General features: G+C 35.0%; 4 protein-coding genes and 2 non-coding genes across 8 annotated transcripts; 4 read left to right on the top strand and 2 right to left on the bottom strand.

Moving 5' to 3' along the window:
* On the bottom strand, positions 650 to 2,338 carry LOC104719716 (dual specificity protein phosphatase 1B). Of its 2 annotated transcripts, none has more exons than XM_010437715.2 (5): positions 2,165 to 2,338; positions 1,946 to 2,081; positions 1,722 to 1,851; positions 1,236 to 1,381; positions 650 to 861 (listed from the first exon to the last, which is right to left on the bottom strand). In XM_010437715.2, the coding sequence occupies exons 1-5, from the start codon at positions 2,252 to 2,254 to the stop codon at positions 821 to 823; spliced, it is 543 nt and encodes a 180-aa protein (XP_010436017.1). In that variant the 5' UTR covers positions 2,255 to 2,338; the 3' UTR covers positions 650 to 820. The 2 variants fall into 2 exon arrangements, with proteins under 2 accessions (XP_010436017.1, XP_010436083.1); XM_010437781.2 differs by having other exon boundaries at positions 1,722 to 1,842; positions 2,165 to 2,333.
* Positions 2,425 to 2,495, top strand: TRNAG-GCC. Its single transcript has one exon. It is a non-coding gene; the product is annotated as a tRNA-Gly (tRNA).
* TRNAG-GCC lies at positions 3,527 to 3,597 on the top strand. The gene has a single exon. It is a non-coding gene; the product is annotated as a tRNA-Gly (tRNA).
* On the top strand, positions 4,444 to 5,721 carry LOC104719624 (probable aquaporin NIP7-1; the record flags this gene model as incomplete). Its single annotated transcript, XM_019235190.1, has 4 exons — positions 4,444 to 4,665; positions 4,832 to 5,029; positions 5,206 to 5,267; positions 5,430 to 5,721. Coding segments are annotated over 4 exons (684 nt in total), but the record flags the coding sequence as incomplete, so codon positions are not given.
* On the bottom strand, positions 6,355 to 6,690 carry LOC109132245. Its single transcript, XM_019243607.1, has one exon. The coding sequence runs from the start codon at positions 6,681 to 6,683 to the stop codon at positions 6,444 to 6,446; it is 240 nt and encodes a 79-aa protein (XP_019099152.1). The 5' UTR covers positions 6,684 to 6,690; the 3' UTR covers positions 6,355 to 6,443.
* Positions 10,148 to 13,218, top strand: LOC104719483 (protein trichome birefringence-like 10). Of its 2 annotated transcripts, none has more exons than XM_010437448.2 (4): positions 10,148 to 10,973; positions 11,834 to 12,223; positions 12,305 to 12,472; positions 12,596 to 13,218. In XM_010437448.2, the coding sequence occupies exons 1-4, from the start codon at positions 10,498 to 10,500 to the stop codon at positions 12,987 to 12,989; spliced, it is 1,428 nt and encodes a 475-aa protein (XP_010435750.1). In that variant the 5' UTR covers positions 10,148 to 10,497; the 3' UTR covers positions 12,990 to 13,218. The 2 variants fall into 2 exon arrangements, with proteins under 2 accessions (XP_010435750.1, XP_010435819.1); XM_010437517.2 differs by having other exon boundaries at positions 10,149 to 10,973; positions 12,305 to 12,463.

Here is an 18,659-nt window from a genome sequence, read left to right as displayed (position 1 = left end):
ATATTGTGTTTGTGGTTGCATATTTACACATATATTACACAATTTCCTCCCATTACTGTCAAACAGAAAATTGCGAAGATGAAATGTAAATAAAAAAAAAAAACCTTAATTTCGTCCCAAAAAAGTGGAAGCTGGAAAGAAATGTTGGTGACAAATGTTTGTAGCCGGAAATGTTAGGCCACAATACGTATAAGACATGCAAAGGTGCATGCCCCATTTAATCAAACTATTAATTTTAGGCGTAAAGAATTTAACTCCAACATGGATATATTTAATTTGTTCATGGTCTATCACGTTATCTTCGAAAAGGCAATAAGACTTTTTTATTATTTTATTTTTTATTAAGAAAGAATCAATTTTGCAATAAGAAAACTCATGCTTGATCAAGATGTCTGTTCGTAAATATACAATTAAACATTATGACAAATTAAAACTAGCTACTTAAAGGCACGAATTTTGCTAATCTTATGAAAATCTGATTATTATTTTTTCCTCAATCTCTTTAATACTTCTATCTCATATATATGTAACTGTTAATCTATATTATGAGAGTCTAATGGCGTTTACATGCAAATGCAATGCAATGCAATGGTCGAAAATAATAGCTTTAGTTGGGTTACTCGAAGACATTCATTGTACTAACACAGAGGAAATGTAAATTCTGCGTTTTCATTTATTTCAATCGGGTTAATGGACATGGCAAAGTGCTCACCATCAATATAGTTCACAAGAAAAAATCCTTACACAGCACGAAACCAATAAGTTTTTTTTGGTCAATCATGGAGATCATGAGACTTGTTCGGAATTTCTCGAGAGTTCATCAGGATACTATCTTCTTATCAGCTGAAGCGTCGCCATGTACTGTGTAAACAGAGAAAATGTATATATTGTGTATCAACAAGAGTTGAGTTTGTAAGGAAAACCTAAACCTTCTTGCAAACAGATACTAACATTTTCAGCCTCCATGAATGACAGTTTCTCGATTTTTTTCTATATTTTCTGTTATCTTCCCTTACATCTAACAGTGAAGCTATGTTTTCCAACAAAAAGTGTTTTGTATCCATCTAAAATCCAGTCTTACTTGAATAACAACGTCTCTCATTTGAGTAATTTACCCACATAATAGAGTAATGAGTAAGAAAGAGATTAAAAGGTTTCTAAGTTAAAGAAAAACAGAGAAAGATCAGCTGAACTCTAAAATAAGATACAGTAGGAAACGAGACATTAATCAATACCTTGGATGGATTTCTCAAATTTCAGCAGCTGCGAAATGAAACCGGAATTAGGAAGTGCCTGAGGACGTCGGCTCTTTACTAGTTCCATAGCTTTAGAGAAGCCCATGCCATGCTTTTTCATCAGATAAGCCACCACTATAGTCACACTTTCAAAGAGAAACCAAAACCAATCAACCTGTGTAAGAATATAACAAAATGACAAAATAACCCAAATACATAAGTTCAAGAACACTCTTCGTTTGTGTAATCTGTTCACTAACCACCATACCACTTAAGACATTTACTGCACTCCCCAGTGATGCCAGAATCAACAAATCTAGAACGTATAGAGGCCAAACTATAAGATATATAAGTCTATAGATTCCTATGGTTACTAGTGTGATGAAACAGTTGCATACTTGTGAAGCTCTTTTTTGCTCTGATTCTAACAAAGACTACACTACAAGAGTACAGAATCAATCAGATAAAGGTACAAAGAGTCAAAACCTTCTAGACATTCCCATGAAGCAATGAACCAAAACACCACCTCCAGATTGAATAGCTTGGTCGATGAAGCTAAAACACTCATCGAAATATACAGTCAAATCGGTCTCCTCTCTATCAACGACTACACACACTCAAAAATCACAAAAAGAAAACATCAAAGTTACAAAAAATCTACTCCAAAATTTATCTAAAACACAGGAATCGATGTAAAAACACACACAGACCTTCGATGACTTTATAAACAAAATCATTAGGATAAGGAGGAACCAAGGCCACAGCTACGGTCAAGACATGAGTGACGTTGGAGCTTTTGAGCAAATCGCTGTTAGTCGCTTCAGCTACTGAACCTATGAACAATCCCTAGATGTGTTTTTTTTTCCTTAGAATCCAAAATCCAATTTCAAAAAAGTGAAGAGAGAAAGATAAAATATACAAAAAAAAACCTGTTGGATCTCGCTGAGATCGTTGACTCCTCCGAATAGCTTCTCGGAATTAGCTATTCCAACTCCGAAGAGATCAACCACTTTCTCCATCTCTCTCGCTCTTCGTTTTTTTCAAAAACTTCCACTTGTACAAGACGACGACGTCGACGATGTGATTACTTTCAGAATCCAACCTTTTGACCTTGCTCCCAAAGTTCCGTGACGAACATGGCTGTTCTCTTTACTTATATAACCAAATATTTGAGAGGTTGTCGCAACGAGCACCAGTGGTTTAGTGGAATAATAGTACCCTGCCACGGTACAGACCCGGGTTCGATTCCCGGCTGGTGCATTTGTTTTTTGTTTTACTACGCGGAAGGAAGTGCAAAATTTGAACACAAGAGACGTGACCAAATCAAACCGATTTCAATCCCTTATATAATGCATTTAAATTTGAACCAAATCAAACCGATTTGGCCTTTTTCTTACGTGAGTTAAAATAATGAAATCAGTTTGATTTATATAAATTTGAACCATTTATAGATAATGCATTTAAATTTGACCAAATCAAACCGATTTCAATCTCTGTAGAGAATTTCTAATTTGGTTTACTTCTATCTTTTCGGCATATTGATCACCACCAAATCGTGTTTAGCTTTGGAAGATTGAGTAAACTCTCTACCGATATCTCCGTGGGTGATACCTCCTCCATGCTCGCTCTGAATAACGGGGAAAACAAATCTATTGAGATCGAATGTCAACAGGTTTGTGTATTATATGAAAAAAATTTAGTTTCATTTATTTTTTAATGTGATATTGTGTTGCATCGAACCCCCGACTTATGTTGATTGTTCAAGTTTATCTTATAAAATCTTTTAAATTTTATTGTCTTCCATGAATGTAAACTTCACTTCCAATCTAGATCAATTGGAGTTCCCTTGAGTTACCAGATATCAATTATAGCCGAAACGTTTGAGTTGATAGAAGTAAGAAAACCAGACAATATTTGTACGGAACGGTGATGATGGTGGTTTTACTAGATTGGAACAAAAGATGGCAAATTGTGATGCTCTGACAGCCGAGGTCGTGAAAGACTATATTTATATTTTAATTGATGTTTTATATTAATATAGATAAAAATATACATAGATTTAATAATATATATTTATTATTATATTAATAATAAAATAGCCTTAAAGTTTGTCATTATTAATCTTCGTTAAATCTCTGATTTTTAAAACAAGGTTTTATATGTATGGGGAACAAGAGAATAGATTAAGTTATGAGCTCTAACCTCCTAAAACTGTTAATAGAAAGAAAAAAAAAACTTTGATGTATTCTCCCGGCACTATATAATAATAATTTGAGAGCATGCTACAAGGAGCACCAGTGGTTTAGTGGAATAATAGTACCCTGCCACGGTACAGACCCGGGTTCGATTCCCGGCTGGTGCATTTTTTTTTATTTATTTATAAATTTAGTTTGGTTTGTTGACCAAAAAAAAAAAATAGTTTGGTTTGGTTTAGATTAGATGTGTTATGTATATATGGTTTTTAATTACAGTTATGTTATAATTAGGAATTAGTTTTTATTTTATTTTAAAGATCTATCTAATAATTAAGAGTACCATCTTTACACAAGGAACTTGATAGAAAAATTGCATGACTTACAAAACACCAAATTAAAATTAAGAAATATTGGTAGGAAGGAAGTGTAAAAATTTGAACACAAGAAAAGTGTTGAACACCCTCTCCTCTCCTCTCCTTTCAAACTGCTTAACCAAAGGAATGTAGTAGGACTCTCTCTTCTTTTTATTTATTTTGTAAACATTATTATACTCTTTTCATCTTCTTTGCGTTTTTCTCTCTATCTCTCTTTTCTTTTTTTTTGGTTCCATCAGAGATCATTCATAAAGCCGATCATCATCAAGCCACCTTGATTGTGACTATCCTATATCGATTCTTGCATCAACTATCTTGAAGGGAAAGAAAGATGAATGGTGAGGCACGGTCAAGGGTAGTACTGGACCAAGAAGCTGGCTCAACTCCATCTACTTTGAGAGATGAAGATCATCCATCGACACAAAGGCTGTTCCGATGCCTCCCTTATGATATAGATCTCAATCCCCTACGCATTGTAAGCCCCTTCATTTATAAACAATTACCATACGATTTCACTATTTTAAACATTATAAGCCTATTATGCATTATTTTTAAGGTCATCTTATACTATAGATTAAAAAAAAATATCTTCGTATACAAAATATGATAATATCTCGGGAATAATGTGTTCTCTATGTAATAGCGGAATTGGTGGGGACATTCATTCTAATGTTCAGTGTGTGTGGGGTCATAAGCAGTACCCAATTATCCGGTGGCCACGTTGGATTGCTAGAGTACGCTGCTACCGCTGGATTATCGGTGGTGGTCGTAGTTTACTCCATCGGACACATCTCCGGCGCCCATCTTAACCCTTCAATTACCATTGCTTTCGCCGTCTTTGGTGGCTTTCCGTGGTCTCAGGTACAGTCTCCACCCGACCATCTAAGAATTGTAGTTCAATTATCTAGGTCTTTGGTCTTGTTTGTTTTTTTTTTTCTTATTGACAAAACTCATGTTATATATATATATATATATATATATATATATTCTAACTCATGTTATATTTGCTTTTGAATGTTGTTGTCAGGTTCCGTTATATATAACGGCGCAAACATTGGGGGCAACTGCAGCAACATTAGTTGGGGTGTCAGTCTACGGAGTAAACGCTGACCTTATGGCAACAAAACCTGCGTTAAGCTGGGTTTCTGCATTTTTCGTTGAACTCATAGCTACGAGCATTGTCGTATTCCTCGCCTCTGCTTTGCATTGTGGTCCTCATCAAAATGTAAATGGCCATATATATAGTTCTTCTTACCCCTCTTAATTATGATGAAAATTATCTTCTATGTCTTCTATGCAAAATAACAAATAAAGTGTGAATTTATTCCTTTTTTATCAAAAAAAAAGAGAGAATAAAACTGTATATGTATTTTATTTAATTGATTATTTTTTTTGGTACAGTTGGGGAATTTGACAGGGTTCGTGATTGGAACAGTCATTTCCCTTGGAGTGCTTATTACCGGGTACTTTAATTACTTAATCAATCCACTATCGTAAATGCTTACTTTGTCAACAGATACACATAGGTTTTTTATTTGAAACAATCAAAGCCGTAAAATATGGGAAGATAAATATTTCATATAATCGAATAATGCTAACGTTTTTGTAGTATACGGTATGGTCAGACCAATTTCAGGAGGATCGATGAACCCTGCTCGATCACTAGGACCGGCGGTGGTGGCATGGGATTTTGAGGACTTATGGATTTACATGACGGCTCCGGTGATTGGAGCCATCATCGGTGTTTTGACATACAGATCAATTAGCCTCAAAACCAGGCCGTGCCCTTCTCCACTTTCCCCTCCCGTTTCTTCACTTTTACGTTAAATCACCTCAAAATCTAGTTAAACTACAACAAATAAACATAATAAACACTTTTTACTCTACGTTTATTGTAGCCCATTGGGCCTCGATAGAGACTAGTCTACTAATAAAATTATATGTCACATGGACTTATGTTATAAGAATACGTTCATATGATTCTGTGAAAGTAATGCTTACACATCTTTTTAATTGTTTTTGCGTTACATTGGAGGAGTACATTGTGCAATGTTTTTTCCCTTCTTTTTTTAACAGACATATTTAAGAATGTTTGTTCGTTGGTCCAAAAAAAAAAATTGTTTGTTCTTTTTCTTTCTAAATATTAATAAACGAAAGCAAGACTAGAATAAGTAGTATGACTGTATGAGCTTGATATTATCAGAGAGAGTACAAGAAAAAGGTATTGACAGAATATGATGGATTGGAAAACAAAAAAAGAATTAGTGCATGATGCAAATTATCTATCTTTTGATGAGCAAATAGTTAATATATTTAAGAAATTAAAAGGTAATTTACATGAAAACTCAAATCCTTTCATTAGGTCATTAGAGCCATTACATGATGCGGAAACAGAGAGCTTCTTTTGAGATGAAGATTGAATATCGAGTATCTTTTAAACAAACCAGTCTTATACAGAAGATAAGCAAATTGACCATGAATAAAATTTTTTTTTTTAATAATACATTTAATTTATCATATGGAAAATCATATGAAAACTCCAATCCTTTCATTATCCATAACAACACTCATCCTACCTTAGAAAAACGATACCAAGAAACACAAACTAGGGGATATATAATCTTACCACACCTAAATATTTAGTGGCCGCAACCTCTACGAGTTGGACCAGAAACTAACTTACGACCCGACCAAAAATTCACCTTCTTCTTCTTCTCCTCGTCGTTCCCAAACTCGTCTCTTGAATCTTCTCCGACCACGCTCATTCTCATTGCCTTCTCTGCAGCCTTGTCACATCCGTGGTAACTAGCCATGGCGATGGAACAAGTTAAGTAAGCGACCAAGAGGAACACCATTTTTAGAAGCTTCTTCATCTTCATTTTCTTAGTATCGACTATTCCTTAACTAAAGATTCTTAACAATGATTCGTACTCGTGGATATATGCATGTCTGTAGATTTTGTGGCCTTTTTCTTACGTGAGTAAATGCATTATATAAATGGTTCAAATTTTATTGACCGACTGAGCTAGTGAAGAGTCTAGAAAATAGTAAGTTTTAGGTTGCGACATTGTATTCAATGCTATTTCAGAATTTCTAATTTAAGAATAAAAGTAAATTTCATTAACTCATGATATACATCTCTGACTCTGTTACTTGCATAACTTTAAACCATGTGTTTTAGGTAGACTGTGATTAATTCCAACTAAATATGATGATTATATTTAGATGGTTATTTTCGAGAAACTGTTCGATCATTAAAATAAATCATTTAAATACAATTAAATCCAAAAAAAATCACTTAGACGGCCATAACAATACCATAAGATTGTATACCATTCCTTTTTGTCAAAATCGCAAATTCTGAAACGAAAAACTTTATACTTGACGAGTCTAGTCTTGCAGCTGAATGCAAAACGCAGTTGCAACCGCCTGAATTGATCATATTTAAGACACAAAAAAAAGAAAGAAGCGTTGAGCAACGAGATCCGTCATCTACTCCGTCACTACTTTTGTTGTTCAAGTAAATCAATTATAAAAAAAAGAGTTGAAAGAAACATAAATTATTGATTAAGCAAAGCGTTAACAATGCTTTCTGCATCTTTTTTTTTTTTTTTTCCAATAAGAACATTAAAATCGGATAGTATTATATTTTTGAGCTTGTCCATATTACGCAATAATTTCTTTATTTTTTTCTTTGCTCGTGAGATTCATTGTCCCCAAGAAAAATTACATGTGATGTGTTACAAAACCTTAAGACAAGTGGCATGGACGGCTCGGAGCCTAGGAGTCTGAGTTTCGATCTTCTTCTATTTAATTGCGTACTTAAAATCATTCGAAGATTCCATCTCACTTAAAAGAATCAATCATTAATAAATTATCAGTACACATAGGGGACCCAAGTCCAGTGTGCTCGGTTCGGTGTTAGATTAGTGTTTGCTTAGGAAAACAATACAGAAATGGAAATAATAAATAAATATCAATATAGATATATTGATTTTGAGTCCAATAGGATTATATATTATAAAGTAATAAAGTATAATCTAGATATATATATATATATTGAGTTGAAGTAGGTTTTCTTACAGAAATGTATTCATAACGTAACCGTCGTAAGTGCCGAGATAGCAATAGTCAAATGAAAAAGAAGAAGTTTTAAGTGTGTATTTGTCAAAAATGGATTTTGGCTTTCCGATCCAAAGAAATTCTTATTATTATAGCCTATCTTAATATATTTTGGAGCTAATTATATAGTACTTAATTAAACCATATATTTTCATAATTTAGCGACACCAACGAACCAAATAAAGGTGGCAAAGCTGATAAGGATCACAGTTATCTGATAAGGATAGGACATAATAGAGGAGAAATATTTGATGCGCTATTGATTACTCCCTACACCTTTTATTCTCTCACATTGATATTTTAAATAAACTTTTTAATTTATATAATACTCATATTTACAAACAACAAATCGCAAAACAACATCATCTTGATTTCTTTAGTTACTGGAGAAAGACTAAAAAACGTATGCGCCAAATAAAATTAGTGACAATTTGGTTTGGTTTATTTCGATGTGTAGTCGGTTTGGTTTTTACAATTTTAGCTCACTCGAACTTTATTATCCATAACTTGCATGTGGACTGAATGCCTAAAAACCCGATTTCGAGTATGTATGCCTGCTCAAACCTTTCGACCTTCATTTGCATAATCCAACTACCTCTATTTGGTACATTAGTTCACCATCCCGTAAATGGTATATCTAATTTTATTACTTAGAATGAGGTCAAAGGCGACAAATCTCTTTCCATAATTTTTTGTTCACGTTTCTAAAAAAAAAATGGTTTTGCAAAAAGCATGGGACCGTTGGTTGTCAAACTCAAACGTCAAAGCATGGGACCGTTACCTTGTTTTATTTTATAAATCTTTTTGTTTTTTCTTTTGTCACTAAAATTTGGAATATACTAGCCTAGGATGTTATTACATAATGGATCTGATTGGTAACGTAGTCAAAACTGTACAAAAAAGCTGTAAGCGGAAACTGTAAGCTGTTACGAAATAATGCAAAGCTGTAAGAAAGAACTGTATAAAAATGCTGAGAATAAAATTTTTAATAAAGTTTTTGGTAAATTTGTTTTGATTGGTAAAACTTGAAAGCGGTACCAATTGTAAAGCTTTGTTTTAGTTACCAATCAAACCCGATAATAACCCCAATTTCTTACCTTATGGCTTATACATATGCCATATCAAATGCTTAAACGAGTCGACTAATAATAATAATTGGCATAGACGTATAGTGTGTGTTTCATTCTAATAACAAATTTTCTAACTAACTCGGGCATTAATCAGGTCAGGTGCCAACTGCCAACTCATCTATTTTTCACAACTAGTCTAGTAGTATATTTGTTCCATTAATAGAACAATGGTTATGGTCTCTCTTTTAAAGCAAGGAATCAAGAGTTTTTTTTTACTCAATAGAAAAATGATTCCCAAAAAAAAAGGACTAAAACGTAAATGTACATTTACTAACAAGATATAGGTGATACAGGATATAATCTCATTGTCATAAGTAGTGGTAAGTTTTTTTTCAGGTAAAATTATAAAACCCGACTAAAATAAAAACCTTTATCACCACTCATCACATTATGTTGTCCCACGCGCCTTCCCACTGTTTTTAATTTACTTCTCTTCTTCTGGCACGCTTGTTACCACAAGAATGACCTCACGCACGCTCCTTATTAGCGAGTGTGATATCCAAAAACAGTAAGAAACTAACCATACTTTAAAGCGGTTTTACTCTTAACAAAGCAATTATTATAGTTTGTATATTTTTCATACAAATTTATCTTTTAAAGAAACAAATAAAATCTTGATATGAATTGTTTGCAATTTTTAGAAATATATGAACTTGTTATTACTGCTTGTAGATTGTTAAAAATATTTTCTTCTTGCAAATTATTCAAACTGTCGTTAATTTCTTACTCTTTCTGGTCTGGATAGTTTTAATTAGCTTTTTCTTATAATTAAATGTTTACAGCATTAAAAAAAATATAAAAAAAAATCTAAAGTTACCACATAAGCACAGATATTGAAATTAACAATAAAATTAATTTTGATTAAATTTCACAAATAAAGAGGAATTAATTGGACCCATAATTCAAAAAAAACCTCCACGATTCTCAACCAATCGTCACTACTCATCTCTCTCTCTCTTTCTCTCTTTGTGCGGATGTGAACACAAAAAGACAACAAGAGAAAAGTTGAGAGTTTTCTTTTGGGTTTTTGGCTTTGTCTGGATTCGAACCGAATCGTCGTTCATTGTGTTCTCTCTCTTGTTGTTGTTGCCAAACTATACTTTCTCTCTTCGTCTTCTTCTTCTTCTTCTGTCTGAAATAAAAATCTCAACTTTATTTCGATTTTTTTTTTTTTCCATTGGAAAGTGTTTCCTCGTTTCCTTGACACATGTTTTTCGCATCAATCATTCTTCATAATTGTATACTCCATTAGAAAAAAGAAACGAAACTGACCAACCAAGCAAAGCTCCTCCTCTTCCATTAACAATCCTCTACTTGCTTCATCTTCATTCGCTATGATTATTATTATTCCCCTCTTCTTTACTTTCCCAATTTCTTGAATTCTCCACTCAAAGACAAAACCTTTTTTCGAGATTTCTTATAGAGATTATTAAAACTTGAGATGTCTATAAACGCAAACGTTGAAGAAAACGGAGGAGCAAAGCCTATCTGTGAAGCTTTGAAGAGATTCAAAAGGTCGAGGCTTGTGTTCGAGCCTTCTTTAGGAGTTTTGGGTTTTTTCTTGGTCGGGCTATGTTTGGTTTGCAGTTTTTTCTACTTTGATTACAGAAGCGTTCCTAAAAGCTATGGCCTTTCTGATAAATCAGACAGATTCGTCTGGCTCAAACTTGAAACCAGCAGTAACAACAACACCAGGAACAGTAGTAGTAATAGTTCCAAGAGAGTTGGGTTTATGGAAGAGAGTGGCGATGGGTGTGATGTGTTCGATGGGGATTGGGTTTGGGACGAGTCTTATCCGTTGTACCAATCCAAAGATTGCAGATTTCTCGATGAAGGGTTTAAGTGTAGTGACTTTGGACGGTCCGATTTGTTCTATACTCAGTGGCGATGGCAACCTAGACACTGTAATTTGCCCAGGTATATGTTTCTTTTAATTCAAAGTTTCCTCTGTTCTTCTGCCACTTGGTGCTCTTTAATTGCGTATCCGTGACTACGAATCAAATTGTTTCTCTTTGTTGTAGTAGTTCATGTTTGTTCTCTTATAAGAACTTAGATTTTGAACAGTGAAGGGAGATTTTGGTTTGAGATTTCCAAATCAAACCATAGTGTGTGTGTTGTTATTACAAGGGAGATATTGTTTTGTTTGTAGATTTTATGTAATCTTTGTGGTCTATGGAGAGAAGAGAAGTCAGCTTCTTTTTAAGTTTTGTTGCTTTCAGCTTTGATGTCGTTTTCTATGGTCTCTTCTCCTCCAGTTGTCCGCAAGTTACGGCTTAGGATAAGCACAATCTCGTGAAACTTGGTCATCATATTTTTGCTATTAAAGCCAATCGCTTTTTTTGTTCTCTTCTCTTGGTTTGATCTTTTTAATATGGTCCCTTCTTCTTCTTCTTCTTCTTCTTCTTCTTCTTCTTCTATTTCCCCACTCACATCAAACAGCTTTGCCTTCGCCAATCAATGTGTGTGATCCTTATCTTATAAAGGCTACTGTATTATCTGAACCCGTGAGTTAAATTAGATTTTTTGGAAAAGGATTGGTTGCTAGAGAACATGTATGCGCAATAGTTTGTCCGTTTTCTTCATGAGCCATGAACTAATATGTTAAGGATTTGAGTTCCCACCGAGATCAAGAAAAGGTTTGACACTTGTTTTGTGTAATAGTTTTAGTAAAGGGCTCTGAAAAGCAACTTATACTCGAACTCTTATGAATTTCAGTTCTGTCTTTGAAAATAGTACTTAGCTGACTCTATTTTGAATTTTATGTAAAAATGAACCAGATTTGATGCAAAACTAATGCTAGAGAAACTTCGGGACAAGAGGCTAGTGTTTGTTGGAGATTCGATAGGAAGAAACCAGTGGGAGTCTCTTCTTTGTCTACTGTCTTCTGCAGTCAAGAACGAGAGCTTGATTTATGAAATAAACGGAAGTCCAATCACAAAGCACAAAGGTTTCTTGGTGTTCAAATTCGAGGAGTACAATTGCACAGTGGAATACTACAGGTCTCCATTTTTGGTTCCCCAAAGCAGACCACCTATTGGATCACCAGGGAAGGTTAAGACAACTTTGAAACTTGATACTATGGATTGGACTTCAAGCAAATGGAGAGATGCTGACATTTTAGTGCTCAATACTGGTCATTGGTGGAACGACGGCAAAACTACTAGAACGTAAGTTCCATGTCTCATTTATAATAATCACTTGTCTGCTTTTTGTTCCAATGAACAAATCTTGAATGGTGTTACTAACAGGGGATGTTACTTTCAAGAAGGAGTTAAAGTGAAACTAAAGATGTATGTAGATGATGCGTATAAGCGAGCTCTGAACACCGTTGTGAAATGGATACAAACCGAGGTTGACTCAAACAAAACTCAAGTCTTCTTTCGCACTTTCGCCCCCGTGCATTTCAGGTTTGTCCGGTATTACTTTTAACTTCTTGATTAAGATTCAATCGCATGTAGTAGTCAGTTGCTTGATTAAGTCTAGGATGTAGAATCTTTCTGCATTTAGTTTGAACTCGTCTGTGTCATTGTATGAAACAGGGGAGGAGATTGGAAAACAGGAGGAACATGTCACATGGAGACATTGCCTGAGATTAGAACCTCATTAGTTTCTTCAGAGACATGGGAACAGTTAAAGATCCTTGGAGATGTGTTGTCACGTTACTCAAACAGATCAGAGACTGTTAAAATGAAAGTGCTAAACATAACGGCAATGGCTTCTCAAAGAAAAGATGGTCACCCTTCGCTCTACTATCTCGGTTCGCATGGTCCTGCACCACTTCATCGCCAAGACTGTAGCCACTGGTGCCTTCCTGGTGTTCCTGACACGTGGAATGAGCTCTTCTATGCGTTGTTTATGAAACAAGACGCTGCTTCTTCTTCGTCTAGAAGAGTCGAAGAAGCGACTAGTACAGGAAATGTTACAATGTCATGACACCGGACAGAACAAGGCAACAACAAGCTCTTGTTTCTTCTTCTTCAGTTAGCATTTTTATGAAGATGCTGAGCTCAAAGATCGAAAAGGGTTTGAGATTTTTTTGATCAAGTGATTAGATTAATTGGGTGGGGGATATGTAATTAGGTGGATATTCTTAATCTATGGTTGTAAAGATAAAACATTTCAAATTATTTTCCGAAAGTTAATACATATAAAGATTGAGAGACCAAAAATAATAATTAGGTGGATAATGTTAATCTATGGTTATTTTACCAAAAACAATAGAAGTGACTGAAAAAAAAAATTAAAAAAAAAATGACAAATATATATATTTTTAGTTTTGGGCCGAACCCAAGAACTGTAAATTTCACAGGATCACAGAAATCTTTAAAGTCTTTTTTGGTTGGTCTGTTGCTTTTTTACATGATTTGGTTTTGAGAAGATGTGAACCGATTACAAGAACTAAAGAACAAAGATGGATACTGTCTGGAACATGCTGATATGTGTCTGAGAGGTACGAGAGTTAACTGGTGCACGTATATGGGCATGTCTGGCCACTTCCAGTTGTTGAACAAAAGGTATTTTCTTTTACGTGCAGACATAGAAAAAGTGACTTGCATATGTGTTTGTATCTAAAAGCTAGATCAAGCAACTTTATTGAGATTGGAACAATTACGTTTCGGAAGTTGCATTTTTTCACCTTTTATTTAGGAAACCATTAAAATGATCACAGTAATTTACAACGACGAAATTCATAATAGCATTTATCAACCAAACTAAAATAGTAACATAATAGCATCGAACCAAATTTGACAAACTTTTATTAAAATATTATTTTATATATATGTTTGTTCCCTCTTTACTGCCAAAAGAATTGTGAATTAAACCACACAACTTAAATCGATCGTTAACTATTATTCCAAGTACGAGACATGGATACCACTTCAACCACACGATCTTCCACCGGCTCAGTACGTACTCTTGCACCAAAAAAGATTGTTTGCTGTCTCTCATTAATGCACCAAAGTCTTTTTAGGGATAAGTTTGTAGGTTTGTTATTCCGTATAAATTAGAAATCATATAAAGCCTTTTGAGTGTATCGAGTCATTATTATTCATAAAAGACAAGTCGGTGAGGCTAAAAACTCCCAAGTCGGTGATCGTGACATGACATGAGCCCCTTAGAAAGAAGCTCGTGAGAGAATCTGTGACTGTAATTTATCTCAGTGATTCTCTACTCAAATACTTTACTTTATTCAATTTTTGGTCACTTGGTGATCATGGAGTAAACTTGTAAATATAAAAACTTGTTCAACTTGGATCTGAATTTTGGTTTACCTCGGTCAAAATGATAGTTGGTTTATCCTCTTTTTTTTTTTTGACAATCAAACCCCATATACAAAGTTATCGGAGATGACTTTTTTCGAAAGAGAGTCAATTAGGTTCCGACGAGCTTACATGGGAAAAACAAAAACCTCGTGCTCTTGCACATTTCGCAAGTTTATCGGCACGGATATTATCCTCTCGAAGAATATATCTAATAATAAAGTTAACAAATCTATCTCTGAAATGAATAAAATTCTTCAATTATGATGAGAAGGTCGGCCAATCTTCAATATTAGACGTCATTGTTAGGAGGTCTAAGCAATCCGTAGCAAAGAGAGCTTTATCTAAGTTCAAGGCCAGAAGACACTCCATAGCCCAAACAAGGGTGTCTAACTCCGCATGTAAGGGGGATAGGCTTCTACGCGAACCTTTAAGCCCCATGTGCAAGAATTTAGCTCCAAAAGAAGCAATCCAGCCGTGTCCACTCCTATCCACCTCTGCGTGCCAAGATCCCGCTTCTACTAACCCTGATGGTATGTCTCTATTATTTGCTCTTCTCCAAACTTCTTCTTCTTGGATGGCTTTCTCTAGAGTATCTTGCGGAGATTCAGATATATTTTCAAAAACTGTCTTTTTTCTTGCCTTCCAAATGTACCACATCATCCAAGGGAACGTCCTCAAGTTTTGATCACTTGCACCAAAGTCTCTACCACGCCCATATAGAAAATCGAGGTTGCTATATAGAGAAGATGAAGGGAACATCATAGGATGGGAAGGGATTGTCGATAAGGCCCATACTGGACGTGCAGGGGGGCATTCAAATAACATATGATTTATAGTTTCCTCCTCCGCTCCACATCTAGGACAGTCTTTAACTCTACCAATATGGCGATAATGGAGGCGTTGACATGTAGCCAAGCACCCAGTCACACATTGCCACACGAAATGCTTAAGCTTCGTGATGTTTTTAACTTCCATGCTTGCGCCTAGAGTATTGTAACACTTGGCTCCTGAAAAGGGAGGTCGCAAACAGGGCGAGAGATAGCTCTCGCGACTTCGTACCCAGACTTAACGGTATAATTCCCAGACTTTGTTAAGGTCCAAGAATAACCGTCCCTTGAGGCAATTAAGCTTGGTTTGATTCCCAAAATAAGGGCAATTTCTTTCGGGGGGAAAAGTTCCCAAAGACGCTCCAGTTTCCACCTTTTTGTATTAAAATCGATCAAGGTGTTAACACATATCAAAGGATTTCTCTCAATATTTAATCCTTGTGGCGGCCGCGCAGGAGTATATGAGATCCACGGTTCAGTCCAGATGCACGTGTTGAACCCCGAAGTTATGGTCTTACGGATTCCATACGAGAGAACATGTTTTGCCGCCAACATGCTCCTCCAACCATATGAAGGTCGATTGGATACTTGTATCTCTAATGGAATACAATATCGAAAGTATCTCCCTTTGAGAACTCGACTCAGGAGAGAATCTGGATATCTCAGCAATCTCCATAGCTGTTTTGCCAAAAGAGCAAGATTAAATTCTTCTAGTGTTCGGAAGCCTAGCCCACCTTCAGAAAGTTTAGTACACATCTTCTCCCATGAGATACAGTGTAGTCCTCTATTATATGTCCTATTGCTCCACCAAAAATCAGCAATCGCACTAGTTAGTTTTGAACATATAGCTTATGGTAAAAGAAAACACGACATTACATATGTCGGAATTGCTTGTGCCACTGATGTTATCAGGACTTTTTTGCCTCCCTTGGATAGGGATTTTGAAGTCCATAAGTTCACCCTCTTATGAAGTCTATCCCTTACGAATGCAAAGACTTGTGCTTTTGACCCATGAATCTTCTCAGGGAGACCCAAGTATGTTCCCATGCCTCCTTCTTGTGATATTCAAACAATAGATTTGATCTCTTGTCGTACATGGGACGGGACCTCGGTTCCAAACATGATGGAAGATTTAGAGAAGTTTATTTCTTGTCCGGACGCCTCGCCATAAAAGCGGATTATATCGATAATTTCCTTGCATTGCTGAGGATCAGCTTTACAGAAGAATAAACTATCGTCTGCAAAGAGTAAGTGGGAAACCCGTGGGCTTGCATTCGAGATACGTAAACCCTGAATCTTCCCCTCTCTTTCGGCATTCATAATCTGAGCGATTAAGGCCTCTGTACAAAGAATAAATAGATATGGAGAGATCGGGTCCCCTTGACGAATCCCACGTGTTGGCCTAATCCGTCCCTTGGGCTCCCATTGATCAAAATGCGGTAGGAGACGGAAGTGATGCATTGCATTATCCAACCCACCCATTTTTGATCAAATCCCATTTTTTCCATCAAAGCTCTTAGAAAATTTCATTCCACCCTATCATAAGCTTTACTCATGTTCGTCTTAATTGCCATAAATTTCTTACGGTTTGCCCGGTTAGAACGAAGGGCGTGGAAGTTTTCTTGAGCGATGAGAATATTATTCGTGATTAATCTTCCTGACACAAAGGCAGATTAGGTTTCAGATATAAGATCTGGTAAAAACCTCTTGAGACGTAAGCTCAGAATTTTTGAGTTCACCTTATAGCTCACGTTACACAAGCTAATAGGGCGAAATTTTGACATTTCCCTAGATCGTTATCCTTTCGGGATTAAACATATATTTGTCTCATTTAGCTTGCCATCAAAAATTCCAGAGCTAAAGAAATTCCTCACCATTTTAGTGAGATCGCCTTTTATGGTTTCCCAAAATTTTTGAAAAAACAAAGCAGTCATCCCATCCAATCCTGGAGCCTTTCCCGTACGCGTAAGGTGGGGTAGATAGAGTAGCTTATCTTCTAAAGCTTGCAAGTTATCCTGTAAAGCTTGCAAGTTCGAAGCGTACGCGTAGGGTCGGGTATATAGAGTAGCTTATCTTTACAAAACCTTGTGGTCTTCTATTATTTGCCCTATAAATATTTATGTGGGTGTAAATGATGAAAACACGTACCCAAATTCGGATAAGTTTCTCTTTGTTGTATTATTATACGATTTATACTTACAATTATATTGATAAATAACCGTAGTACAATGATAATCACTTGTTAATTGGTTATCTCATATATCAATTAGCAAACATATTCTCACTTTATTACTGATTTAAGAGATTAATTAGTCTAGATTCTAAAATAAAAATTAGAAAAGGGAACTATTTAATATGTTTAAAGTATATATATTATATCGTGAGAGAATAGCAGTGTGTAAATATTATAGAAATGGAGAACAAACTTATAAGATCTTGACTTGGAGTCGCACTTCCACAAAAGAGTATCTACAAAACTCCAACTAAATAAAATCTTGGAGATAGATTCTTCTTTGTTTTCTTCTTTCTCCCCTATCTATAAAATCCATATTCCTAGCTAATGTCCACTTCAAATGCGGCTCACCGGTGAATGTCCAGATTACTAATTTTGTTACTTGACCAACTACATTGATTCAATTCACCAACTACTCAAGCATCACATTATGATATACTCTATTAATCTTAGAGTCATTTAAATTAACAGGTTTAGATTAACAAAAAAGATCGAATGAATCAACGTTTCGACAACCGACATGTTTATATTAGGTCAATGATATTCGTTGAAGCGAGGTTGAACATATTTTCTTCTTCACGAGGCTAACAACGAAAAATCAACGTATTTCCTTCAAAAGCCAAATAATGGTTCCGACTTTATTCTCCTAACATGTTGAATGTCGATAAATAGTTAAACATATGAAATGTGACCCCACGGTTCCATATAGTTTGGTATATGCATAGGTCACCCATCGTGGACATGTGCCCCGTTTTTTACTTTATGGATGTAAATGCAAATTACTGTAAAATAAAAGTTAAAACTAATATGTACCATGCATAATTTTTTAGATTATTTTTTATTTCACAGTGATTATTTTTATTTTCTTATTTTTCTTAAATAAGTGAACTTCTTTCTTACTTGCACTTGAAACAAATGATTTTAATGATAATTTCATAAATGATCATATCATACGTGTAATTTTTTTTATGATTATATGATTATTAACTCCCATATAATATATCTTTTTACTTTTTCTTTTATGGTATTGAGTATTGACTATAAGAAAGTCATTGGATAAGGTAGTTAGGCATTCCATCTTTAGTGGAGACTATTGAAACTAAGAAATTTGAGCTACACAAGGAAACGAATTTTGTTTTAGGAAGAGATGATGAGAGTGAGAGGGGTGGGGTTTTGTGGATGAGATATAATAAAGTTATTTATGTGTAATGAAGAAAAAAATAAATTGGGATAGATATATATATATATATATATATATATATATATATATATATATATG

The sequence above is a fragment of the Camelina sativa genome, chromosome 1 (genome assembly GCF_000633955.1).
Source record: "Camelina sativa cultivar DH55 chromosome 1, Cs, whole genome shotgun sequence".
In the NCBI taxonomy this organism is placed as follows: Eukaryota; Viridiplantae; Streptophyta; class Magnoliopsida; order Brassicales; family Brassicaceae; genus Camelina; species Camelina sativa.
Note: the sequence above shows the minus strand (reverse complement) of the source record. Positions and strands in the feature narration are given on the sequence as shown.